The sequence below is a fragment of the Gallinula chloropus genome (assembly GCF_964237585.1).
Source record: "Gallinula chloropus genome assembly, chromosome: 26".
Lineage (NCBI taxonomy): Eukaryota > Metazoa > Chordata > Aves > Gruiformes > Rallidae > Gallinula > Gallinula chloropus.
Genome location: NC_140111.1, coordinates 1,009,304 through 1,028,956, shown reverse-complemented (window position 1 = coordinate 1,028,956; position 19,653 = coordinate 1,009,304). Strand labels below are relative to the sequence as shown.

General features: G+C 64.2%; 1 protein-coding gene across 1 annotated transcript; it reads right to left on the bottom strand.

The window, feature by feature from the left end:
* Positions 1–1,616: 1,616 nt before the first annotated feature.
* On the bottom strand, positions 1,617–19,043 carry COL1A1 (collagen type I alpha 1 chain; the record flags this gene model as incomplete). The annotated part of the gene is made up of 51 exons (XM_084275354.1): positions 1,617–2,458; positions 2,563–2,805; positions 3,201–3,391; positions 4,184–4,466; positions 4,558–4,665; positions 4,862–4,915; positions 5,009–5,116; positions 5,243–5,296; positions 5,527–5,634; positions 5,766–5,819; positions 6,032–6,139; positions 6,300–6,407; positions 6,541–6,702; positions 6,980–7,033; positions 7,450–7,503; positions 7,598–7,705; positions 7,834–7,887; positions 8,010–8,063; positions 8,176–8,283; positions 8,674–8,781; positions 9,039–9,137; positions 9,239–9,283; positions 9,538–9,591; positions 9,696–9,749; positions 9,853–9,906; positions 10,276–10,329; positions 10,532–10,630; positions 10,725–10,778; positions 10,956–11,054; positions 11,204–11,257; positions 11,536–11,643; positions 11,737–11,790; positions 12,018–12,116; positions 12,203–12,247; positions 12,347–12,445; positions 12,767–12,820; positions 13,027–13,071; positions 13,259–13,312; positions 13,565–13,609; positions 13,698–13,751; positions 13,858–13,911; positions 14,097–14,150; positions 14,291–14,344; positions 14,546–14,599; positions 14,815–14,859; positions 15,534–15,602; positions 15,689–15,781; positions 15,864–15,899; positions 16,041–16,075; positions 16,650–16,844; positions 18,962–19,043. The coding sequence occupies 51 exons, from the start codon at positions 19,041–19,043 to the stop codon at positions 2,312–2,314; spliced, it is 4,362 nt and encodes a 1,453-aa protein (XP_084131480.1). The 3' UTR covers positions 1,617–2,311.
* Positions 19,044–19,653: the final 610 nt, after the last annotated feature.

Genomic DNA, 19,653 nt, shown 5'->3' with positions numbered 1-19,653 from the left:
GGAGGGGACACACAACATCCCCTTCACCAGAGGTGCACACAGCTCTGCCCCCCTCCCTCTTCCCAAATCCAGCCCAGCCTTCCTTGCTGGGGAGGTGGGTCCCCCCTTCCTTCCTCTTCCCACCCCCCCAAGGGCAGCAGGGGGCTGAGGGAGGAGGAGGAGGAGGAGGAGGAGGAGGGCTGACAGGGGCTGTGTTGAGGTGGGAGGACAGACAGGAGGACAGCTCAGAAGCTCAACGGGAGCAGCCAGGACAAGACCAGGACCAGGGTGATGGGCTCCCAACCCCACCACGCACACACCCCCCGCACCTTCATCCTCCTCCCCGAACCCAGCCAGGACCCCAAGTCCCGAGAGCGGCCGCTGAAGAGCACCCCAGGTTGGTTGGATCATTTCACATGCTTTATTTCAGCAGTCAGAAAGGAAAAAAAAACTATTAATAATTAAAAAAAAAAATCCAATTATTATTAATTATACACAAACAAACTAGGTACAGACTCCAGGAGAGCCCAGAGCATCCGCCGGGAGATGGGCTGGCAAAGGGGGGTGGGTTCGTGCCCCTCCGTGCCCTGGGGAGGGAGGATGGATGGATGGATGGATGGATGGATGGATGGATGGATGGATGGATGGATGGATGGATGGATGGATGGATGGATGGAGAAAAAGCTGCTGGAAGATGAGAGCGGAGCTGATGATCCACCTGCGGAGCGGGGCTTTGTCCTTAGTCCCTTCCCAGGTTTTAATTGCTTTAATTTAATTTACCTTGCAGTTGCTTGCGGGAATGAGGCGGCGAGGGCGGTGGGGTGGGGTGGGGAGGGTTTGGGGGGGCAGTGGGGGTTAAATAGCACCTTTGAAACTTCACAAGTTGAGCTGGGCAGGAAGGAGAGAGGGAGGGAGGGAAAAAACACCCCCGGAGAAAGTCAGATCAATCAAGTCGAGCGGCGTCTTCGGAGGCTGTAGCACCGAGCGGTCCTGGGGCTGGGCGACCAAGAAGAACCGCTAATTAAACACCCCTGTTCCCCCCCAAAACACAAAATGCAAAGGAGAGAAAGAAACCAGGAGGAAAAAAATATCCAACGGGTAAGAAAAACCTCAGCGAGTCCCGAGACACCTTGACTGGAGAAACATGAGAATGAACCACCCACCAGAGCACCAAACCCCAGGGATGGGGAGGGGGGATCTGCAGAGGGACCAACCAGCAGCACCTTTGGCTCTGAACCTGGCGGAAAAGTCCCGGCACGGCTGGAAAAAAACAACATCAGATCCCAAACGCAGCTAAAACCACTTCCAGAATTCAAGGGAAAACCAAGGAAAAAAAAAGAAAAAGACCCAGAATGATGAAAAATAAAAGGGGGGGAAGGAAAGAAAAGAGAAAGTGAACCCCAAAGCACAGCGGCGAGGTAGCCTCCCGGGAAAGGATGCGGCGAAGGGTCGGGTCTGCTCGGCGCCGGGGCAGCGGCTGCTCCCCTGATGTGCTGGGGAATTAACTGGGGGGGTTTGGGGATTGGGATTTTTTTTTTTCTGCCTAAATTAAAAAAAAAAAAAAAGAAGAAAATGAGAAAAAAAAATTAAAATTAAAAAATGAGAAGGGGAAATAAATTGGGGGAGGATGAGGAGGGAGGGGAGAAAGGACAACAAGGAGAGGGTTAAAACCAGGAGTTCAACATCTTCCCTGCAGCGATAACATTAATATAGGCTAATGAGATGCAAGAAGCAAAATGAGGAGGGGGGTTGGCTGGGGGAAGGGGAATTGGGGGCGGTCAGTTGGTGTCGGTGCTCTGGGTTTGGTTGGGGGGAGCTCAGCACCACTGATGAGAGAGAGGGAGGAGGTTTGGTGCGAGCGCTGTTGTCTTCGGGGAGGGGGGCTGAGGGGTACCCGAGGAGGATGAGGAGGATGAGGAAGAGGATGGAAGGGGATGGATGGATGGATGGATGGGGAGGGGCAGGGTGGGGGGGGGCAAGCAAGCGAACCCACTTCCTGGTGATTTGGTTTGAAAAGTCTTTTATTTTTTTATATAATTTTTCCTTAGGTTGGGTTTTGTTTAATGCTTTTTTTTTGGGTCGGTTTTGGTTGGTTTTTTTTTGGGGGGGGGGATCTATTTTTTTTTGGGAGGGGGGTGTCAGGGGGAGAGGTTTAGAAAGGCTTTTTGGAGGCGCTGGACAGAAACCGACACAAATTTGAGTCCATGTGAAATTTTTCTCCTTTTTTTTTGGCTTTTTTTTTTTTTTTGGTTCTTTTTTTGTTCTTTTTTTTTTATTATTATTATTATTATTATTAATACTCTCTCCTGTCACGCCTGGGGCATCCGGGTTACTACAAGAAGCAGACGGGGCCGATGTCCATGCCGAATTCCTGGTCTGGGCTACCAATGTCCATAGGAGCCAAATCGATGATGGGCAGGCGGGAGGTCTTCGTCGTCTTGTATTCGATCACTGTCTTGCCCCAGGCACCGGTGTGACTCTGTGGGGAGGTGAGGAATCAGCCCTGTGCCCCCCCCCCCACACCCTCCTCAACCCCCTTACCCCAGCACCACCCAGCCCATCGCCGCCGGCGGGAGCGCTCACCGTGCAGCCGTCCTCGGTGACGCCGTAGGTGAAGCGGCTGTTGCCTTCGGCCCTGATCTCGATCTCGTTGGCTCCTTGGAGGAGAAGGGCCTTCTTCAGGTTGCCGGTGTCCTGGTCCATGTAGGCCACGCTGTTCTTGCAGTGGTAGGTGATGTTTTGGGAGGCCTCGGTGGACATCAGGCGCAGGAAGGTCAGTTGGATGGCGACGTCGGCTGGGTTGGAGCCCTCACCACCATACTCGAACTGCCGGAGAAGAGGGGTTAGGTACTCATCATCCATCCTGGCTGTCTCCTCATCATCCATCCTGGCTGTCTCCTCATCATCCATCCCAGTTTGTCGTCATCCATCCTGGCTGTCCCCTCATCATCCATCCCAGTTTGTCGTCATCCATCCCAGTTTGTCATCATCCATCCCAGTTTGTCATCATCCATCCCAGCTGTCTCCTCATCATCCATCCTGGTTATCCCCTCATCATCCATCCCAGCTGTCTCCTCATCATCCATCCCGGTTATCCCCTCATCATCCATCCCAGCTGTCTCCTCATCATCCATCCCGGTTATCCCCTCGTCGTCCATCCTGCTGGTCCCCTCATCACCCATCCCCGTTGTCCCCTCCACCCTCGTTGCCCCCCTGCCTACCTGGAAGCCATCGCTCATCGTCTCGCCGAACCAGACGTGCTTCTTCTCCTTGGGGTTCTTGCTGAGGTACCAGTTCTTCTGGGCGATGGTGGCCTGGGTGGGGTAGACGCAGGTCTCGCCCGTCTCCATGTTACAGTAGACCTTGATGGCATCCAGGTTGCAGCCTTGGTTGGGGTCGATCCAGTATTCACCTGGGGGGCAGAGGGAAAGGGGGGGGTCAGGGAGTTGGGGGGAGGGAGGCAGGGGGCCACCACGGATGGAGGAGGGAGGTGAGGAGTAGCTGTGAGGGCTGGAGGTGAGGAGAAACCACAGAGGAAGGAGGTGAGGAGCGGGTGGGAGGAGGGATGGAGGGTGGAGGGATGGTGGAGGGTTTGCTGTGGGGTGACGGGATGGAGGGATGAGGCTGTGGGGTGACGGGATGGAGGGATGAGGCTGTGGGGGTGAAGGGAGGAAGGGATGGAGCTGTGGGGTGAAGGGAGAAAGGGATGGAGCTGTGGGGTGAAGGGAGAAAGGGATGGAGCTGTGAGGTGACGGGATGGTGGGATGGAGCTGTGGGGTGAAGGGATGGAGGGATGAGGCTGTGGGGTGAAGGGAGGAAGGGATGGAGCTGTGGGGTGAAGGGATGAAGCTGTGAGGTGAAGGGATGGTGGGATGGAGCTGTGGGGTGAAGGGATGAAGCTGTGGGGTGAAGGGATGGTGGATGGAGGCGAGGAGCAGCTGTGAGAGCTGGAGGAGGGAGGTGAGGAGCAGGTAGGAGGGATCTGGGAGCTGGAGCGTGGAGTTGAGAGGAGCAGAGAGAGGAGAGGAGCCGCTGCGAGAAGGGCTGGGGGATGGAGGCGAGAGACGGGAACAGGACAGAGGAAGGAAGGTGAGGATCACCCCGGGCTGGAGGGGGCTGGAGGACAGGTGGGGGTTGAGGAGCAGGTGGAGGGGACAGAGGGCCGGAGGTGGGAGCGGGGCGCGGGGCCGGTGGGGGCACTGACCGCTCTTCCAGTCGCCGTGGCACATCTTGAGGTCGCGGCAGGTGCGGGCGGGGTTCTTGCGGGTGCCCTCGGGGCTGCGGATGTTCTCGATCTGCTGGCTCAGGCTCTTCAGGGTGGTGTCCACCTCCAGGTCCCGGTCGCGCATCACGTTGGCGTCGTCGGCGCGGTAGTAGCGGCCGCCGTCGTGGGCCTTCTCCTGGGGCGGCTGGGGCAGGAAGCTGAAGTCGAAACCGCCGCTGGGGGGGCCGGGAGGACCTGGGGGGCCAGGGGGGCCGGGAGGACCCTGTGGGAGGAGGAGGAGGAGGATGGTGAGGTGGAGGTGAAGGCGAGCGAGGCGGCTCTGGGCAGGCGGCGGCCGAGGGGCCGATACGTACGACGGGGCCGACATCACCGGTGCGACCGCGGGGGCCGGGGGGGCCGATGGGGCCGGGCAGCCCGTTCAGACCGTCTTTGCCGGCAGCACCAGCGGAGCCGGGAGGACCCTGGGGAGAGGAGAGGAGAGGAGAGGAGAAGGGGTGAGGAGCGTGACCACCCTGCCTGGGCAGAGCCGGCCCCTCCAGCACCAACCCACGTCCCCACGAGAAACCTGATGACAGCAGGGGACAGCCCAGCACCCCCCCCACCCCAACATCCCCCCCCAGGATGCTCCAGGAGGTGGTGGCTCAGCCAGGGACTTACTCTTGGACCAGCTGGACCAGAAGCACCAGAAGGACCTTGTTCACCAGGAGAGCCCTGTGCAACGGGAGGAGGAAGAAGAGGTCCCATCAGCATCGCGCTCTGCTCGGGGGGCAGCACCCGGGGCCACTGTCACCCCATGGGACTTACGGGAGGACCAGGTGGACCCTGGAGACCGGAGAAGCCTCTGTGACCCTTCATGCCTCTGTCACCCTGTTCACCGGTTTCACCTTTGTCACCACGAGGACCTTGTGGACCCTGGAGGAGGAAGGAGGAAGGAGGAGGAAGAGGAAGATGAGTTGAGCACGGTCCAAGCCAACCGCTGCCCCCACACCCACAGGGATGCGGAAGCACTGAGGAGGATGGAGGAGAACATCAACTTACAGCAGGACCACGAGCACCAGCAGGACCAGGGGGGCCAGCGGGACCTTGGGGACCCTGGGACAGGAGAGAAGGGGACAGGTTAGAGCATCCTCCAGCTTCTGCTGCCCCCAGCACGGGACAGCATCACGCTGTGTGGAGTGACGCCTGGCACGCCGGGCATCCCGGGGACGTTCCCTCTGGGATCAGTCCTTGCTCCAAGACTGGGTCGAGCCAGGGGTGGGAGTCCTGGGCTGGGGAGGGGGGGATTTTGAGGTGGGGGATGCGCCGGGCAGAGCATCACTTACGGTCTCACCGCGGTCTCCGTTCTTGCCAGCAGGACCAACAGGGCCGGGGGCACCGGGGGCACCGGGAGCACCAGGGGGGCCAGCGGGGCCAGTCTCACCACGGTCACCCTGCGAGGAGGAGGAGGAGGAAGAGGAGGAGGAGGAAGAGGAGGAGGAAGAGGAGGAGGAAGAGGAGAGGTCAGCATGGGCCAGCATAGCCCTATCACCCCCTCCCACAGCCCCCTCACCAGCCCACTCACCTTGGGACCAGCAGCACCATCACGACCAGGGGCACCTTCAGCACCGGGAGCACCCTGTGGAGAAGCAAAGACCCCCCCTCATTAGAGCGAGCGAAGGCTAACGAAGACCTGGACAGCACCATCTCTGCTCAGCCCGGCACCGAGCAGTATCCATGGGTGCCACAAGTTGGCAAGTCCTCAGCACAGCAAAACCACGGCTGACCTTGGCTGGGGGAGGGGGGAAAGTCCATGCCCTCCAACACCAACAGTTGCCCACAGCCACTCACCTCACGTCCAGCTTCACCAGGGGGTCCAGCCAAGCCGGGGGGGCCCATGGGACCAGGGGGACCGCGCTCGCCAGGGGAGCCAGAGGGACCTTGTTTGCCGGGTTCACCCTGCCCAGGAGAGAAGATGGGAGTGGCGGGGGGGGGTACGTCAGATACCAGCAGCATCCTCCCCCTCAGACCCACAGCCGTGGGGGCCACACGGGTGAGTTGGACCCCAGGAGGGGGGGTCCCAATGTCATCCATCCCCAGGAGCCCCCCAGGTACTCACAGAGGGGCCGGGCAGCCCAGGGAAGCCTCTCTCTCCTCTCTGTCCAGGGAGACCCACAACACCGCGTTGGCCGGCGATACCTTGGGGTCCGGGGGTACCGGGAGCACCCTGGGGGGGACAAACAGCACCTCAGCGTGGGGTTGGGGGGGGACACACACACCATCCTGGCAGAGGGGACAGCCGAGGGGTGCCAGGTGGTGATGCTCTGTGTGGGATGGGGTGTGAAGTGGGGGTGACTTACGATGGGGCCGTCAGCGCCGGGAGAACCCTTCTCGCCTGGGGGTCCGGGGGGGCCAGCGGGGCCGGGCTCCCCGGGGCGGCCAGCGGGGCCGGTTTCACCACGGGGGCCTTTGCCACCTTCCTTCCCGCTGGGGCCGGGGGGGCCGGGGAGGCCGATGTTTCCCTGGGTGGGGGGAGAGGAGGGGGGAAGGTGACATAATCAAACAGCAGCCCGGGACCCCCCCCAGCTGCCAGCTGAAGGGCGGCCAAGGGTGTCCCAGTGCCAACTGGGACAGGGCGGCCACGTGGAGCCTCCTGGGTGGGTGCCCAGCAGCTCCCGTCCCGCATCCCCCCATCGCCAGCAGCCGCTGTCCCGCAGCCTCCCACCCCCTCTTCACCCCCCCTCTCCCAGCCTCCCACCCCCTCTTCACCCCCCCTCAGCCCGCCGTGGGGGTACTCACAGAGGGACCAGGGGGACCAACTCTTCCAGCAGCACCAGGGAAACCAGTAGCACCCTGGAAGGGAGAAAGGATGGGGTCACTGGGGGCTGGACCCCGGCATCACCTGCACCCGCAGAGAGGGGCCAAGGCAGCGCAGGGACCCCCAGGGCTGGGGGGCAGGAGGAGAGTGTCCATCCCAGAGGGACCTGGGGCTGGTTTGGGGTGGGGGGAGATAAGGGCAAACCCCTTTTGCCCCTCAGCTGCTCCTCTGAGGGATGAAGCACCCCCAGGGCAATGCTACCCGCTCCCACCCCCCCCAGCACAGTTTTGGGGGTGCAGGGCTGGAAATGCCGCAGCTCCACTCTGCCCCACAGGTTTGGGGGGATGGAGTGAGGCACAGCAGGGAGTTCCCCCGACCCTGGGGGTGTTTATACCAAAGGGGTCCCCCAGGGAGCCCCCAACCCCCCTCCCACCGTCAGACTGGTACTTACAGGGGGTCCAGCGCTACCACGAGCACCTTTGGGACCAGGAGCACCAACAGCACCCTGTGGAGGAGGAAGAGGAGCAGGAGAGGGGTTAGCTGTGCTGTGGGGCTGGACCCCGAGTAGGGGGGGAAGCGGGGAGTGGGGGGCAACTTACGGCGGGGCCGGGAGCACCAGTGGGGCCGGCAGGGCCGGGGGGACCGGCATCACCCTTGGCTCCAGCATCACCAGTTTCACCTTTAGCACCAGGCTGGCCATCGGCACCCTGCGGGGGAGCGGAGAGGGGAGAGGGGTGAGGGGTGGGCACAGCATCACCCCGGTGGGGCAGCAGGAGCAGGTGTGTCCCTCCCCCCAAAATAAAGGGGAGGGGAGGAGCGATGGTGTCGCACTTACAGGGGGGCCAGCAAATCCAGCAGGACCAGGAGGACCAGGCTCACCACGGTCACCCTGAGGGAGATGAGGAGAGCGGTGTCAGCACAGGGGACAGGGCACGGCCACCGAGGGATGGCCACTGAGGGATGGCCACTGAGGGATGGCCACCCAAGGCCCAGGGTGGGGGGCACACTTACGGGAGCACCACGGGCACCAGTGGGACCGGCTGGGCCGGGGGGACCAGCTTCACCCTGGGGAAGAGGAGGAGAACAAGGGAAGCAAAGGAGGTGAAGGCGACGGCGAGCAGGTGGCGGTGGGTGCAGGGACACGTCGGTCCAGCATCCAGCTTGGGGACAACCTTACCTTGTCACCAGGAGCACCAGCGGGGCCGGGGGGGCCGATGGGGCCGGTCAGACCACGGAGACCGTCTTTGCCAGGAGCACCGTCAGCACCTTTGGGACCGGGGTCGCCCTGTGAGAGGAAGAGGATGGTGGGTCACCTGGGAAGGGGTGTCACCCTCCTCCGGGGCCGGGGGGTCACCTCCACTTTCCCTTTTGCACAGCAACACCCAGGCATCCCGGATCTTTGCCCTCCCCAGGGCACAGGGTGTCATCTTTGCCCTCCCCAGGGCAAAGACCATCCTCATCCTCCTCCCGGGCTCTGGGGGACGAGCTGGGCTCAGTTCCCAGCTGGCAGTGAGGGACAGACCCCAAGGGCCACCCTCGGCTGGGGACAGCTGTGGCACCGAGCACCCCCCCTCCCACAGGGGCTGCAGCTCCGGGGGATGAGGAGGAGGGGGGACAGGGGTGGCTGGGAGCAGAGGACCGAAGAGGAAGGTCAGGATTTTGGGGGGACACCTACTCTGTCACCCTTGGCGCCTGGCAGGCCGGCAGCACCACGCTCTCCGGGCATACCCTGCAGACCGGGGGGGCCTTGGTTCCCGGGGGCACCGGGAGCACCAGCATCACCCTGGGTGGGAGAGACAAAAAAGGGGTGTTAGCAAGAGCCCAGCGCTTCCCAGCACAGCAAAGTCCACCCAGCACCACACAGGAGCTGATCCTGTGGGATCCACCCCGGGAAAAGGGAGTGAAGCCAAACTACACCCCCCCCCCCCCGCCCCCACAACCACCACCCACCCACTCCAAGGAGCCACCGACTGGGGACAGTCACTGGTCACACCTGGATGTCCCCAGCCCAGCCCAGTGAAGCCAAGAGCTCAGACCCACCTTAGCACCATCGTTACCGGGAGCACCGTTAGCACCACGAGGACCTTGGGGACCGGGGGGACCTTGGACACCACGTTCACCAGGGAAGCCTCTCTCACCCTGGGGAGGGGAGGAAGATGAAGGGCCGAGGCCGTCAGTGGGGCGGTGGGCACGGGGGTGTGCCGAGAGCCGGGGTGGGGAGCGACCTGGGTTCAACTTACCCTGGCACCGGCGGGACCGGGGGCACCAGCATCTCCGGGGACACCCTGTGGGGGAGGGTGCAGAGTCAGGGTGGGAAGGGGTGGCCCTGGGGACGGGCAGAGGGGTCCCAGGGGTGTGGGGAGGGGCCTCAGGGATGGGGAAGGAGGGGGTCCCAACAGCCTGGGGTCCCTGTTGCTCCCAGAGCACCAAGCACATCGCCCCAGGGTGCACTGGGGGGCACCCCATCAGCAGCCCCCTCCCCATTGAGGGGGGGATACAGGGACATTCCCCCAGCACCCCCATGCTCGCCCACACTCACCTGCTCACCAGGCTTGCCAGCCTCACCAGGGGGGCCAGCGGGGCCCGGCAGACCCTGGGGAGGAAGAAGAGGAAGAAGAGGAGCCATGAGACACCACCGAGGTGGGTGATGGAAGGAAGAGCATCACCCCCACCCCGAGGGACAGGGACACCCCTCACCTGGAAACCGGGAGCACCAGCGGGACCTTGTTCACCTCTTTCTCCAGCGGGACCCTGGGGGGGACAGAACAAGCGTGAGGGGGGGGCAGCCAGCTCCTGAACCCCTCCTCTGGTGGCCGAGTGTGGCCGGGGGGGCCGAGGGCTCGTGGATACTCACGGTAGGGCCGGGGGGACCTTGGGCACCAGCTTCTCCATCTTTGCCAGCAGCACCCTGCGGATTTGGGGTGGTGAGGGGGGAGAAGAGGGTGCTCAGAGCACAGCCCCAACCTGCAGCTGAGCGATGCCCCCGTGGGGCTCAGCCCCCCTCCCCTCCCCAGCCAGGCGTGGGGCTGGATGTGGCCCCGTGGAGCATCCCTCGTGGCGAGCTGCCCGCGGCCACGTCACCTCCCCGCTGTCCCCGCTCCAAGGTGGCAGGCAGTCACCAGGCTGGAGTCCCAGCGACCTGCTGCCATCCTCCTCCTCCTCCTCGGAGCTCAGCCATCCCACGTCACCCCCCACAGCCCCATCCCACAGCCCCACGTGGGAGCGAAACCCCTCTCCAAGCCCAGGCTGAGCTGTCAGGGCTCCGGTGACTACTCACAACAGCGCCGGGGGGACCAGGGGCTCCTCTCTCTCCGGGCTTGCCAGGCTCACCCTACAAAAGAGAGAGCAGGATGAGACCCTGCGACGGGACCCCGACACCCACAGGCACCAGCTCCCCCAGGGAGGGACACACACCCTGAGCCACCCTCCTCAGGGACGTGCCCACCCATCAGCCACCGTCCCAGGTGGGAATCCCCCGGGGACCGGGACCCCCCGCAGACCCCCCAGGGACAGCAGCTCCCATCCACACTCACCGCAGCACCTTTGGGACCAGGGAAACCCATCACACCAGCTTGGCCTCTGGCTCCGGGGGGGCCAGGGGGGCCGGGGCGACCGTCTTGACCAGCAGGACCCTGTAATAGGGGTGGGGAGGGGGCAGCTCGTTAACGAAGCCCGTGACGAGCCGTGGGGGGAGGGAGGGAGGGGGCATCGGTGGGTCTCACTTACCGGGGGGCCAGTCTTGCCGTCGGGACCGGGGCTCCCAGGGCTTCCAGTCAGACCCTGCAAGGCATCAGGGGGTGGGTTAGGGGCTCAGCATCCCAAGGGATGCTCCGACACCCCGGGGAGCGGCTCCTCCACCGGCACGGCGAGCACAGCGGCCGTCCCTGGAGCAGGGTGGCCGGCCTGGCTGCTCCTTGTAGCCCCCCCGCCACCCTGACCACCACCCCACCACCTCACCTTGGCACCGGGGAGGCCGGGTTCCCCGGGACGTCCAGCTTCACCAGGAGATCCTTTGGGGCCGACGGGGCCTGGGGAGCCGCGCTCGCCGGGGGGACCCTGGGGAGGGGGACACAGGTTACCCTCAGCCATAGGATGTCACCAGGGCTGGGATCCAGTCTCAGCATCGTGCTGGGATGGGTGACATGCCCCTGGTGACCCCGCTGTGGAGGCCACAGCCCATCCCAGGTGGGATAAGCCCAACCTACCTTGGGACCAGCGATGCCATCAGCGCCAGGGAAGCCACGGCTGCCAGGAGCACCCTGCGAGGGACAGGAGAGGGGTCAGTGTGACACAGTGACAGGGGTGACCTCGGTGGGTTTGGGGGTGCAGGGGACCCGGTGGGAGCAGCCTGGTGTCCCAGAGCAGAGCATCTCAGTGGGGTGCTGGAAGGGGCTTGGAGGGCGTGGGCATCACCACGGTGGGTGCCCACCCATGAGCAGCCACGAGGCCCAGCTGCTGGTCACTGGGAGGACAGGGATGGGGACAGGGATGGGGACAGGGAAGTGGCAGGGATGGGACAGGGATCACTACTACTCACACGTTCGCCGGCGGGGCCGGGAAGCCCAGCAGGACCAGGCTCACCACGAGCTCCTCTCTTGCCTTCCTCACCAGCTGGGCCGGGGGGACCTTGGACACCAGCGGGACCCTGAAGAAGGAGGCAGAGGGATGAGCACCCATGGGACACGCTGGAGCCAGGAGGGGCTTGAGCCCCTCAGGAGATGGGAGTTGGGGCACTTACAGGTTCACCCTTGGCACCTGTGTCTCCCTTGTTGCCTGGAGCTCCGGGTTCACCCTGGAGGTGGGAGAAGAGGGAAAAGGCATTTAACACCGGACCAGGGAGCAAAGGGAGCCCCTCAGCAGGAGGGGGCGATGCTCAGCGTCTGTCAGCATGCAGGAGGGCTGGAGAGGACAGGGAATGGGGTGCCAGAGATGTCCCCAGGTGGGACAGCAGCTTGCTGGAGGAGGAGAAGGGCTGCGAGCCCCGGGAGGAAGAGGATGGAGGTGGCTGGGGATACTCACGCTGTTACCCTTGGGGCCGGGGGCGCCGCTGGGACCCTGGGGTCCGGAGGGACCGCGGGCACCGGGGAAGCCGGGAGCACCAGCAATGCCAGGAGCACCCTGGAAGAGGCAGAGGAGGAGGTGAGGGGGCAGCACGGACCCTCATCCCAAAGCCAGGTGGGGGGCCAGGGCGGGGGGACACTCACAGTTGCACCCTTGGCACCGGGTTGACCATCAGCACCAGGGTTACCCTGTGGAGAGGAAGAGGAAGAGGAAGAGGAAGAGGAGGGTTACGCCGGGGCCAGCAGGACGTGAGGCTGAAGGCTGAGGGAGCATCAGATGCCACTTACAGCAGGACCAGCAGCACCGGCAGGGCCGGGGGGACCGGGCTCACCACGGGCACCCTGGGGACCCTCGCTGCCGCGAGCACCCTGGGGACCAGTTTCACCCTGCGGAGGAAGAGGAGGGAGGAAGAGGCGTGAGTGGGGGGGCTGCCCTGGTGCCCCGACACGGCCGCGCTCCCCCTCTGCCCAGGGCTCCTTTCCTGGGGGGGGGGGGTGACGCCAGCAGCTGCATCCACGGGGTTTGGCTGGGGACGTCCCCATCCCCCCGGCAGCGGGGACCCCGCAGCACATGGTGTGTCCTCACACCGGGGGCCACATGAGGAACCCCTCTGATGCTGGGTCCTCCTGCCACCAGCTCCCAGTTCCCACCAGTTTCTCCCAGCCCAGGAGATGCCACCTGGGAGCAGAGGGCCAGGCAGGTCCTACCTTAGCACCAGCAGCACCGGGGAAGCCGGGGGGACCAGCGGGACCAGTTGGACCCTAGAAAGGAGAGAGGGGACGTGGCAGAGGAGAGATCCCACCTCCCACATCTGGTGCTGGGGGGTGGGGGGGTGGGGGAGGTTTCCAGGCTGCAGAGCTCTGGCTCCCAGCCAGGGGTCCCTTGGCTGCGATGGAGCCGGGAGGGGAATCTCCCTCCTGGGAAGCCGGAGCTGCTGGAAGGGTGGGTGGGGTTTGGGGTTACTTACGGGGGGACCAGCAGCACCGGGAGCACCGTCGTTACCACGAGCACCCTGCGGGAGAGGAGAGGAGAGGAGCCACCCGTTAGTGATGCCCACTGGGCAGGACAGGTAGCCCCCAGCATCCCCCACCCCCAGCCCTGTCCCCAGCATCCCCCCAGCCCCAGCCCTGTCCCCAGCATCCCCCCAGCCCTGTCCCCAGCAGCCCCCACCCCCAGCCCTGCCCAAACCAGACACTCACAGCGGGGCCGGACGGGCCGGGACGGCCTCTCTCACCAGGAAGCCCACGAGGACCCTGTGGAGGGGAGAGGAATGTTTTGGTCACCAAGAGAGCCACCTTCTCACTTTGGGGCTTGGTCCCACCCCTGTGCCCCTCCGTGCCCACCCCCAGCGATGTTTCCTGGGGTTAAACCCCCTCCTCACCCCGAGCATCCCCTGGGGAAGCATCCCCAGGGATGGGCTGGTTCTCCATGTGTCTTGCTGCCCATCCCCATCCCGGATCTCCCCCCCATCCATCCCTCCAGACCCTGGGGACTCCAGAACTCACCATCTGCCCAGGAGCACCGTTCTCCCCGGGGCTGCCAGGCTCACCCTAGGAGGAAGGACAACATTGAGGGACCCTTCCCCAACAGGAGGGAGCAGAGGGGACCTTACCGGGACGGGGTGACACTGCTCCTCACCTTGGGACCAGCAGGACCAGGCTCACCCTTGGCACCATCCAGACCACTGAAGCCCTATAGAGCAGGAGAGAGAAGGGAAGGGGAGAGGTGGGGGGAGGTCAGGAGGAGCCCCTCGGTGAGGTCGGGGTGCCCTTTGCTCCCAGAATCCTGCAGGACTTACTCTGTGACCCTTCATGCCTGGCAGACCAGCAGTTCCTGGGAGACCACGGGCGCCCTAGGAGAGAGGGGGAGGAGGTGATGGGGATGCTCAGGAGGGCAGGGGGGGCTTTCCCTGCACCCCCTTGTCCCCATCCTTGGAGGACCATGTAGCTGCCGTCATGTCCTTGCAGGCCACAGTGGGGGTGTCCCCTCCTGTGTCCCCCCTGCTCCGGGAGGGGACCCTGGCAGGGAGCATCTCACCTGGGGACCGGGGGGACCGCGCTCGCCGGGGCGGCCGGGCTTTCCAGCTTCACCCTACGGAGGACACAGGTTGGTGACACATCCCCAGGGCAGGTGGCTCCTGCTCACTGGGGGGGCTCACAGGGCCACCAGGCCCCAAAATAGGGGGGGGGGGGGCGTGGGGGGGGTGGAGACCCCATCCCAAAGCCACTTACATCATCTCCGTTCTTGCCAGGGGGGCCGGCGGGACCGCGGGGACCCATGGGACCCTAGGAGAGAGGCAGGGCAGGGATGAGGGTGCTGGGGGTGACAACCGTCTCCTGTCACCCTGCCACCCAGCGCGGGGCTCCGGCAGCCCCCTCCCCAAAGTCCCAGCCGCGATGCTGTGGCACAGGGTGGGTCTGGGCAGCGGCGGCCGTGGCCCCATCCCCGCGGCACGTCAGGCTGCAGGAGGGGGTGGTGGGACTCACAGAAGCACCGGGCTCTCCGGGTTCTCCAGGGGGACCTTGGAAACCTTGAGGACCCTGCGGGTTTTGGGGTGGGGGGAGGAAAAAGAAGGGAAGGAATGGGTTAGGAAACGGACAGGTTGGGGCTGGAGGCGCCCCTGGCAGTGACAGGCCCCATGAGGACACGTGTCCCCACGGTGGGAAGGGTGGGAGGCCCCTTCCTGCCCCCCGGCTCGGCCCACCCGGCCTCCCACCACCCCAGGGTACCCGGGAAGGGGGGAGGGGATACTCACAGGAGCACCAGGAGGGCCGGGGAGACCACGGGGACCGGCTGGGCCCTGGCAAGGAGAACGGGAGGTGGTGATGAGTGGATGCCACGGCACCCTGTCCCTATCCCTGTCCCTGTCCCTGTCCCTGTCCCTGTCCCCAGCTAGCCCCTGTCCCCACCCCCACCCTGTTGCTGTCCCTGTTGGCACCCCATCACACCCCACCACCATCCTGCTGCTGTCCCCATCCCCACCCAGCACCCAATCTCTGTCCCCATCCATGTCCCCATCTGTGTCCCCATCCCCACTGCCACCCCATCAGCCTCCCATCCCCATCACCCAGTCCCCATCCCTGCCCCATCCCTGTTCCCATCCCCATCCCCGTTGCCACCCCATCAGTCTCCCATCCCTGTCCCCATCCCCACCCAGTCCATGTCCCCATTCCTGTCCCCATCTGTGCCCTCATCCCTTTCCCCATCCCCACTGCCACCCCATCACCCCCCATCCCTGTCCCCATCCCCATCCAGTCCCTGTCCCCATCCCCATCCCCACTGCCACCCCATCATCCCCCATCCCTGTCCCCATCACCTCCAGGTCCAACATCCTTCCCCATCCCTCCCACCTCCTACCAGCTCAGCAGCATCCTCGGCACAGGAAGAACTCCCAGCACCCCACCCAGCTTCTCAGCCCGTGTCCCCCCCACCGTGTCCCCCCTCACAGGGACCCCAGCCCCCCCCTGTGCTCACCATGGGCCCGGGCACGGCCATGCCACCAGCTTTCTCATCGTAGCCATAAGACATTTGAGGAGCGAAGTTCTGCAGGCAGGAGGGAGAGCAGGGGGTGAGGGGCGTGCTGGCACCCCCATGGGGGTCTGCACAGCCAGGGACCCCCCCATACTCACTCCGCCGAGGCCTGGGGGACCTGGGGGGCCTGGGGGTCCTGGGAGGCCAGGCTGTCCAGGGATGCCATCTCTGCCAGGGGGGCCGGGGAGTCCCTGTGAGGAGGAGAGGAGGGTGAGCCCCAGGGGGACGGGGGTCCCGGTGGGGAGCGGGGGGCTCTGGGGGGGTGATACCCACCCTGTCTCCTTTGGGGCCGGTGTCTCCCTTAGGACCCTGTGGGGGAGAGGTGAGATGGGGGGTTAGAAAAGGGGGGTTCTCCAAAACTCGGGGGGGGGGGGCTATCACAGGATGGGAGGTACAGAGAGCACATATGGGGAGGGATATCATGGGATGGGGGTCCCAGAGAGCCCTTACCTCTACTCCAGTGCTTTCTGGGTAGACAGGGGAGGCTGTGGGAGAAAGGAGGGGTGTTCAGAGAGGTCACTACCCCACCCAGCCCTATACCCACCCCACAGCCCCAGGGGCAGGATGCTGAGCCAGGGCAGGATCCATCCCCACGGCTCCCTGGGGACCAGCCAGGATGGGGATGTTGAGGATGCTGGGGATGATGGAGATGCTGGGGATGTTGGGGTTGATGGGGGTGGTGATGGGGGTGCTGGGGATGGTGAGGATGCTGGGGAGGATGGGATTGATGGGGGTAATGCTGGGGATGCTGGGGATGGTGAGGATGCTGGGGAGGATGGGATTGATGGGGGTGCTGATGGGGATGCTGGGGGTGCTGGGGATGCTGGGGGTGCTGGGGATGATGGGGATGCTGATGGGATTGATGGGGGTGATGCTGGGGATGCTGGGGATGGTGAGGATGCTGGGGAGGATGGGATTGATGGGGGTGATGATGGGGATGCTGGGGGTGCTGGGGATGCTGGGGATGCTGATGGGGTTGATGGGGGTGCTGCTGGGGATGCTGGGGGTGCTGGGGGTGCCGGTGGGGAGCAGAGGAGGAGGAGGGGCAGGGGACGCTACCGTCGGTGTCGGGACAGATGGGGCAGCACTCTCCGAAGGGGATCTCGGCGTTGGGGCAGTCGGAGGTGTCCTCACAGATCACCTCATCGCAGAGGATGTTGCCGCTGTCGCAGACGCAGATCTGGCAGGGTTCTGGTTTCCACACATCCTTGTCGTTGTACGTTAGTCCATCCTGTATGCAGCTTCCAGTTTGGACTGGGGGACACGGGGGGAGGGAGAACATGAGGCTGGGGGGCACGGCAGCAGCCAGAAAGACCCTTCCTCTCCTTCCTCTTCACCCCCCCCTCCTCTTTTTCCTCCCTTCATCCCCCCCTTTTGCTCCTCCAGCCTTTCTCCTTCATCTGGTTCTCATCACCCGCCGTGGTGACACGGGAAAAGCACCACAGTGAGCCCTTCCCACACCCACTGGAATCTAAACAACCCCCCCAGCCAGCCCCTGCGTCCCGCAGAGGACGGGGCCAAGGCAAATACCCCACGCAGGGGTGTCCCCCACCCCCTCTTCAGGGGACGGGGTGGGATGGGGTGGGATGGGGTGGGTTGACCCCAATGTCTGGGCTGAAATTAGATCCAGGCGGGTGCTGGATGGGGCTGGATGAAGCCGGATGGGCTGGGAAGGGAGAAGCCAGAGGCTGGAAGCGTGGGGAGGGCAGGGCAGGGAGCCAGGGCCCCACGGCGAGGGGGGTGTGGGGTTGTCCCGGGTTGTGGCCACCTCTGCTTGGCCAAAGTAAAAACAACCCCAAACCCCACAATAATAAAATAAAATCATATAAAATATAATATATTAAAATAGAATAAAATAGAATAAAATAACAGGTAATAAAATGTAATCAAAGGCAAAAAGCATCCAAGCAGGGACCGTGTCCCGCGACACTCTGGCAGCTGGGGGGATGCTGCCAGGCACAGAACACAGGGAAAAAGCACCCCCAAAAATGAATAATCCCCCCCCTGCCCAGAGACAGACTGGGCCAAACGTAAAGGGTGCCCCAGGCCCAGCCCTGCACCCCCCGGGTCCCCATGTCTGCGGGCGCAGGGGGATCGGGGCAGTGTGGGGGTGGTGACCCCAGTTGTGACCCCCCATCTCCTCTGGTCCCAGTGCAGCCCCATGGGGTGGCATCCCCATGGTGGGGTGGCTGTGGGGTGATTTATATCCCCTCCTGGGGTGGCCATGGGGTGGCATCCCCATCCCAGGGCGGCCGTGGGGTGGCATCGCCAGGGTGGGGTGTCCATGGGGTGACATCCCCATCTTGGGGCAGATATGGGGTGACATCCCCGTCCCAGGGTGTCCATGGGGCACCATCCCCATGGTGGGGTGTCCGTGGGGTGCCATCCCCATCCCAGGGTGTCCAGGGGTGCCATCCCCACGGTGGGGTGTCCATGGGGTGCCATCCCCATCCCAGGGTGTCCAGGGGTGCCATCCCCACGGTGGGGTGTCCATGGGGTGCCATCCCCGTCCCAGGGTGTCTAGGGGTGCCATCCCCACGGTGGGGTGTCCATGGGGTGCCATCCCTGTCCCAGGGTGTCCATGGGGTGCCATCCCCATAGTGGGGTGTCCATGGGGTGCCATCCCTGTCCCAGGGTGGCCATGGGGTGCCATCCCCACAGTGGGGTGTCCATGGGGTGCCATCCCCATAGTGGGGTGTCCATGGGGTGCCATCCCTGTCCCAGGGTGGCCGTGGGGTGCCATCCCCCTCCCGGGCCAGCGAGCGCCTGGCCAGCCCCGGCTTTCCGTGCTGCCGAGACGTTTTCCTTATGAATCATCCCAGACTTTTCTAATTCTTTCCTGATGGGTTTAGCAGATCCCAGCCGGGCTCCCCCCCCCTCTCCCCCCTCTCCTCCCCTCTCCGCTCTCTCTCCCGCGCTCTTTCCCCCCTTTCCCTTCGCGGCTCCTCCTCCCCTCTTCCCCAGCTCCCTCCTTCCCCGCCGGCTCCTCTCCTCTCCTCTCCCCCTGCCCTCCCTCCCCTCCCTTGGCAGGGCGCCCCGACTCTCCTCACCACCACAGACACCCCTCAAAACCCTTCCCCACTCAACCCCTTCACCCCCCACCCACTTTCCCCTTCCCCAACCCCCCACAATCTCCCCAAATTGTTCTCAAAAACCTCTTTTTTTTCCCCACCCTTTTCTTCCTCCACATCCCCACCAACCCCAACCCCAACCACCCCACCGGCAGCGGCGCGAAGCGTCGAGGTGAATCCTGGAAGACACCTCCAAAAAAAACCCCCTTCCCCTCCCCACAGCCCCGCTCCCCATCGCCACCCACCCCCCAACCCTCACCCCACCGGCGGGGGGGACCTCAGCCGAGGCCGACTACTCACTGTCTTCTTCTCCTTGCCCGCGGGTGAGTAGTGCAGTCGCTGCTATCAACAGCAGTAACCGAGAATCCACAAAGCTGAACATGTCTAAATATTAGACATGTAGACTCTTTGGGGTCTCTTTTGTTCTTAGGTTGGGGTCATACGGGGCCGATCCGACTCTGGAGCTCCAAATCCCGACCCCAGCAGAAACTTCCTACTGCCCTTGCCCACTCCTTCGCCTCCCCTTATATACGATGCGCCGGCGGCGAGAGGAGGGACCCGGCCCGACCAGGGAATTTTGGACGGCCCCTCGGCCAATCAGAGGCACCCAGCGAGTTCGGGGGGCACCCCTGGTACCCCTCCCTTCTCTTCCCCCTCACACATCCCCCCCCCTCTCCTCTCCTCCCGTCCGCTCATGCACACGCAGACGCAGGCGTGCACACGCGTGTCGCTCCCCGCAGCGGGGTGGCTGTGGGGTGGGTGGGAAGGGGGCGATGGGGGGGTGAGAGGTTTTGGGGAGGTGGGTTGGGGGCGTTGGAAGGGGTCTGGAAGGGGGTTGTTGTGTATTTGGAGGGGTCGGGGGGGCTGGATGTGGCTGGGCAGGGTGGGGATCGGCGATGTGGCACGTGGCGCTTTGGGGACCCCGGTGCCACGCCACGCCGGGTGCTGCACCAAGGGGGCTCAGGGCACCACAAACACCCACTCCCACCCAT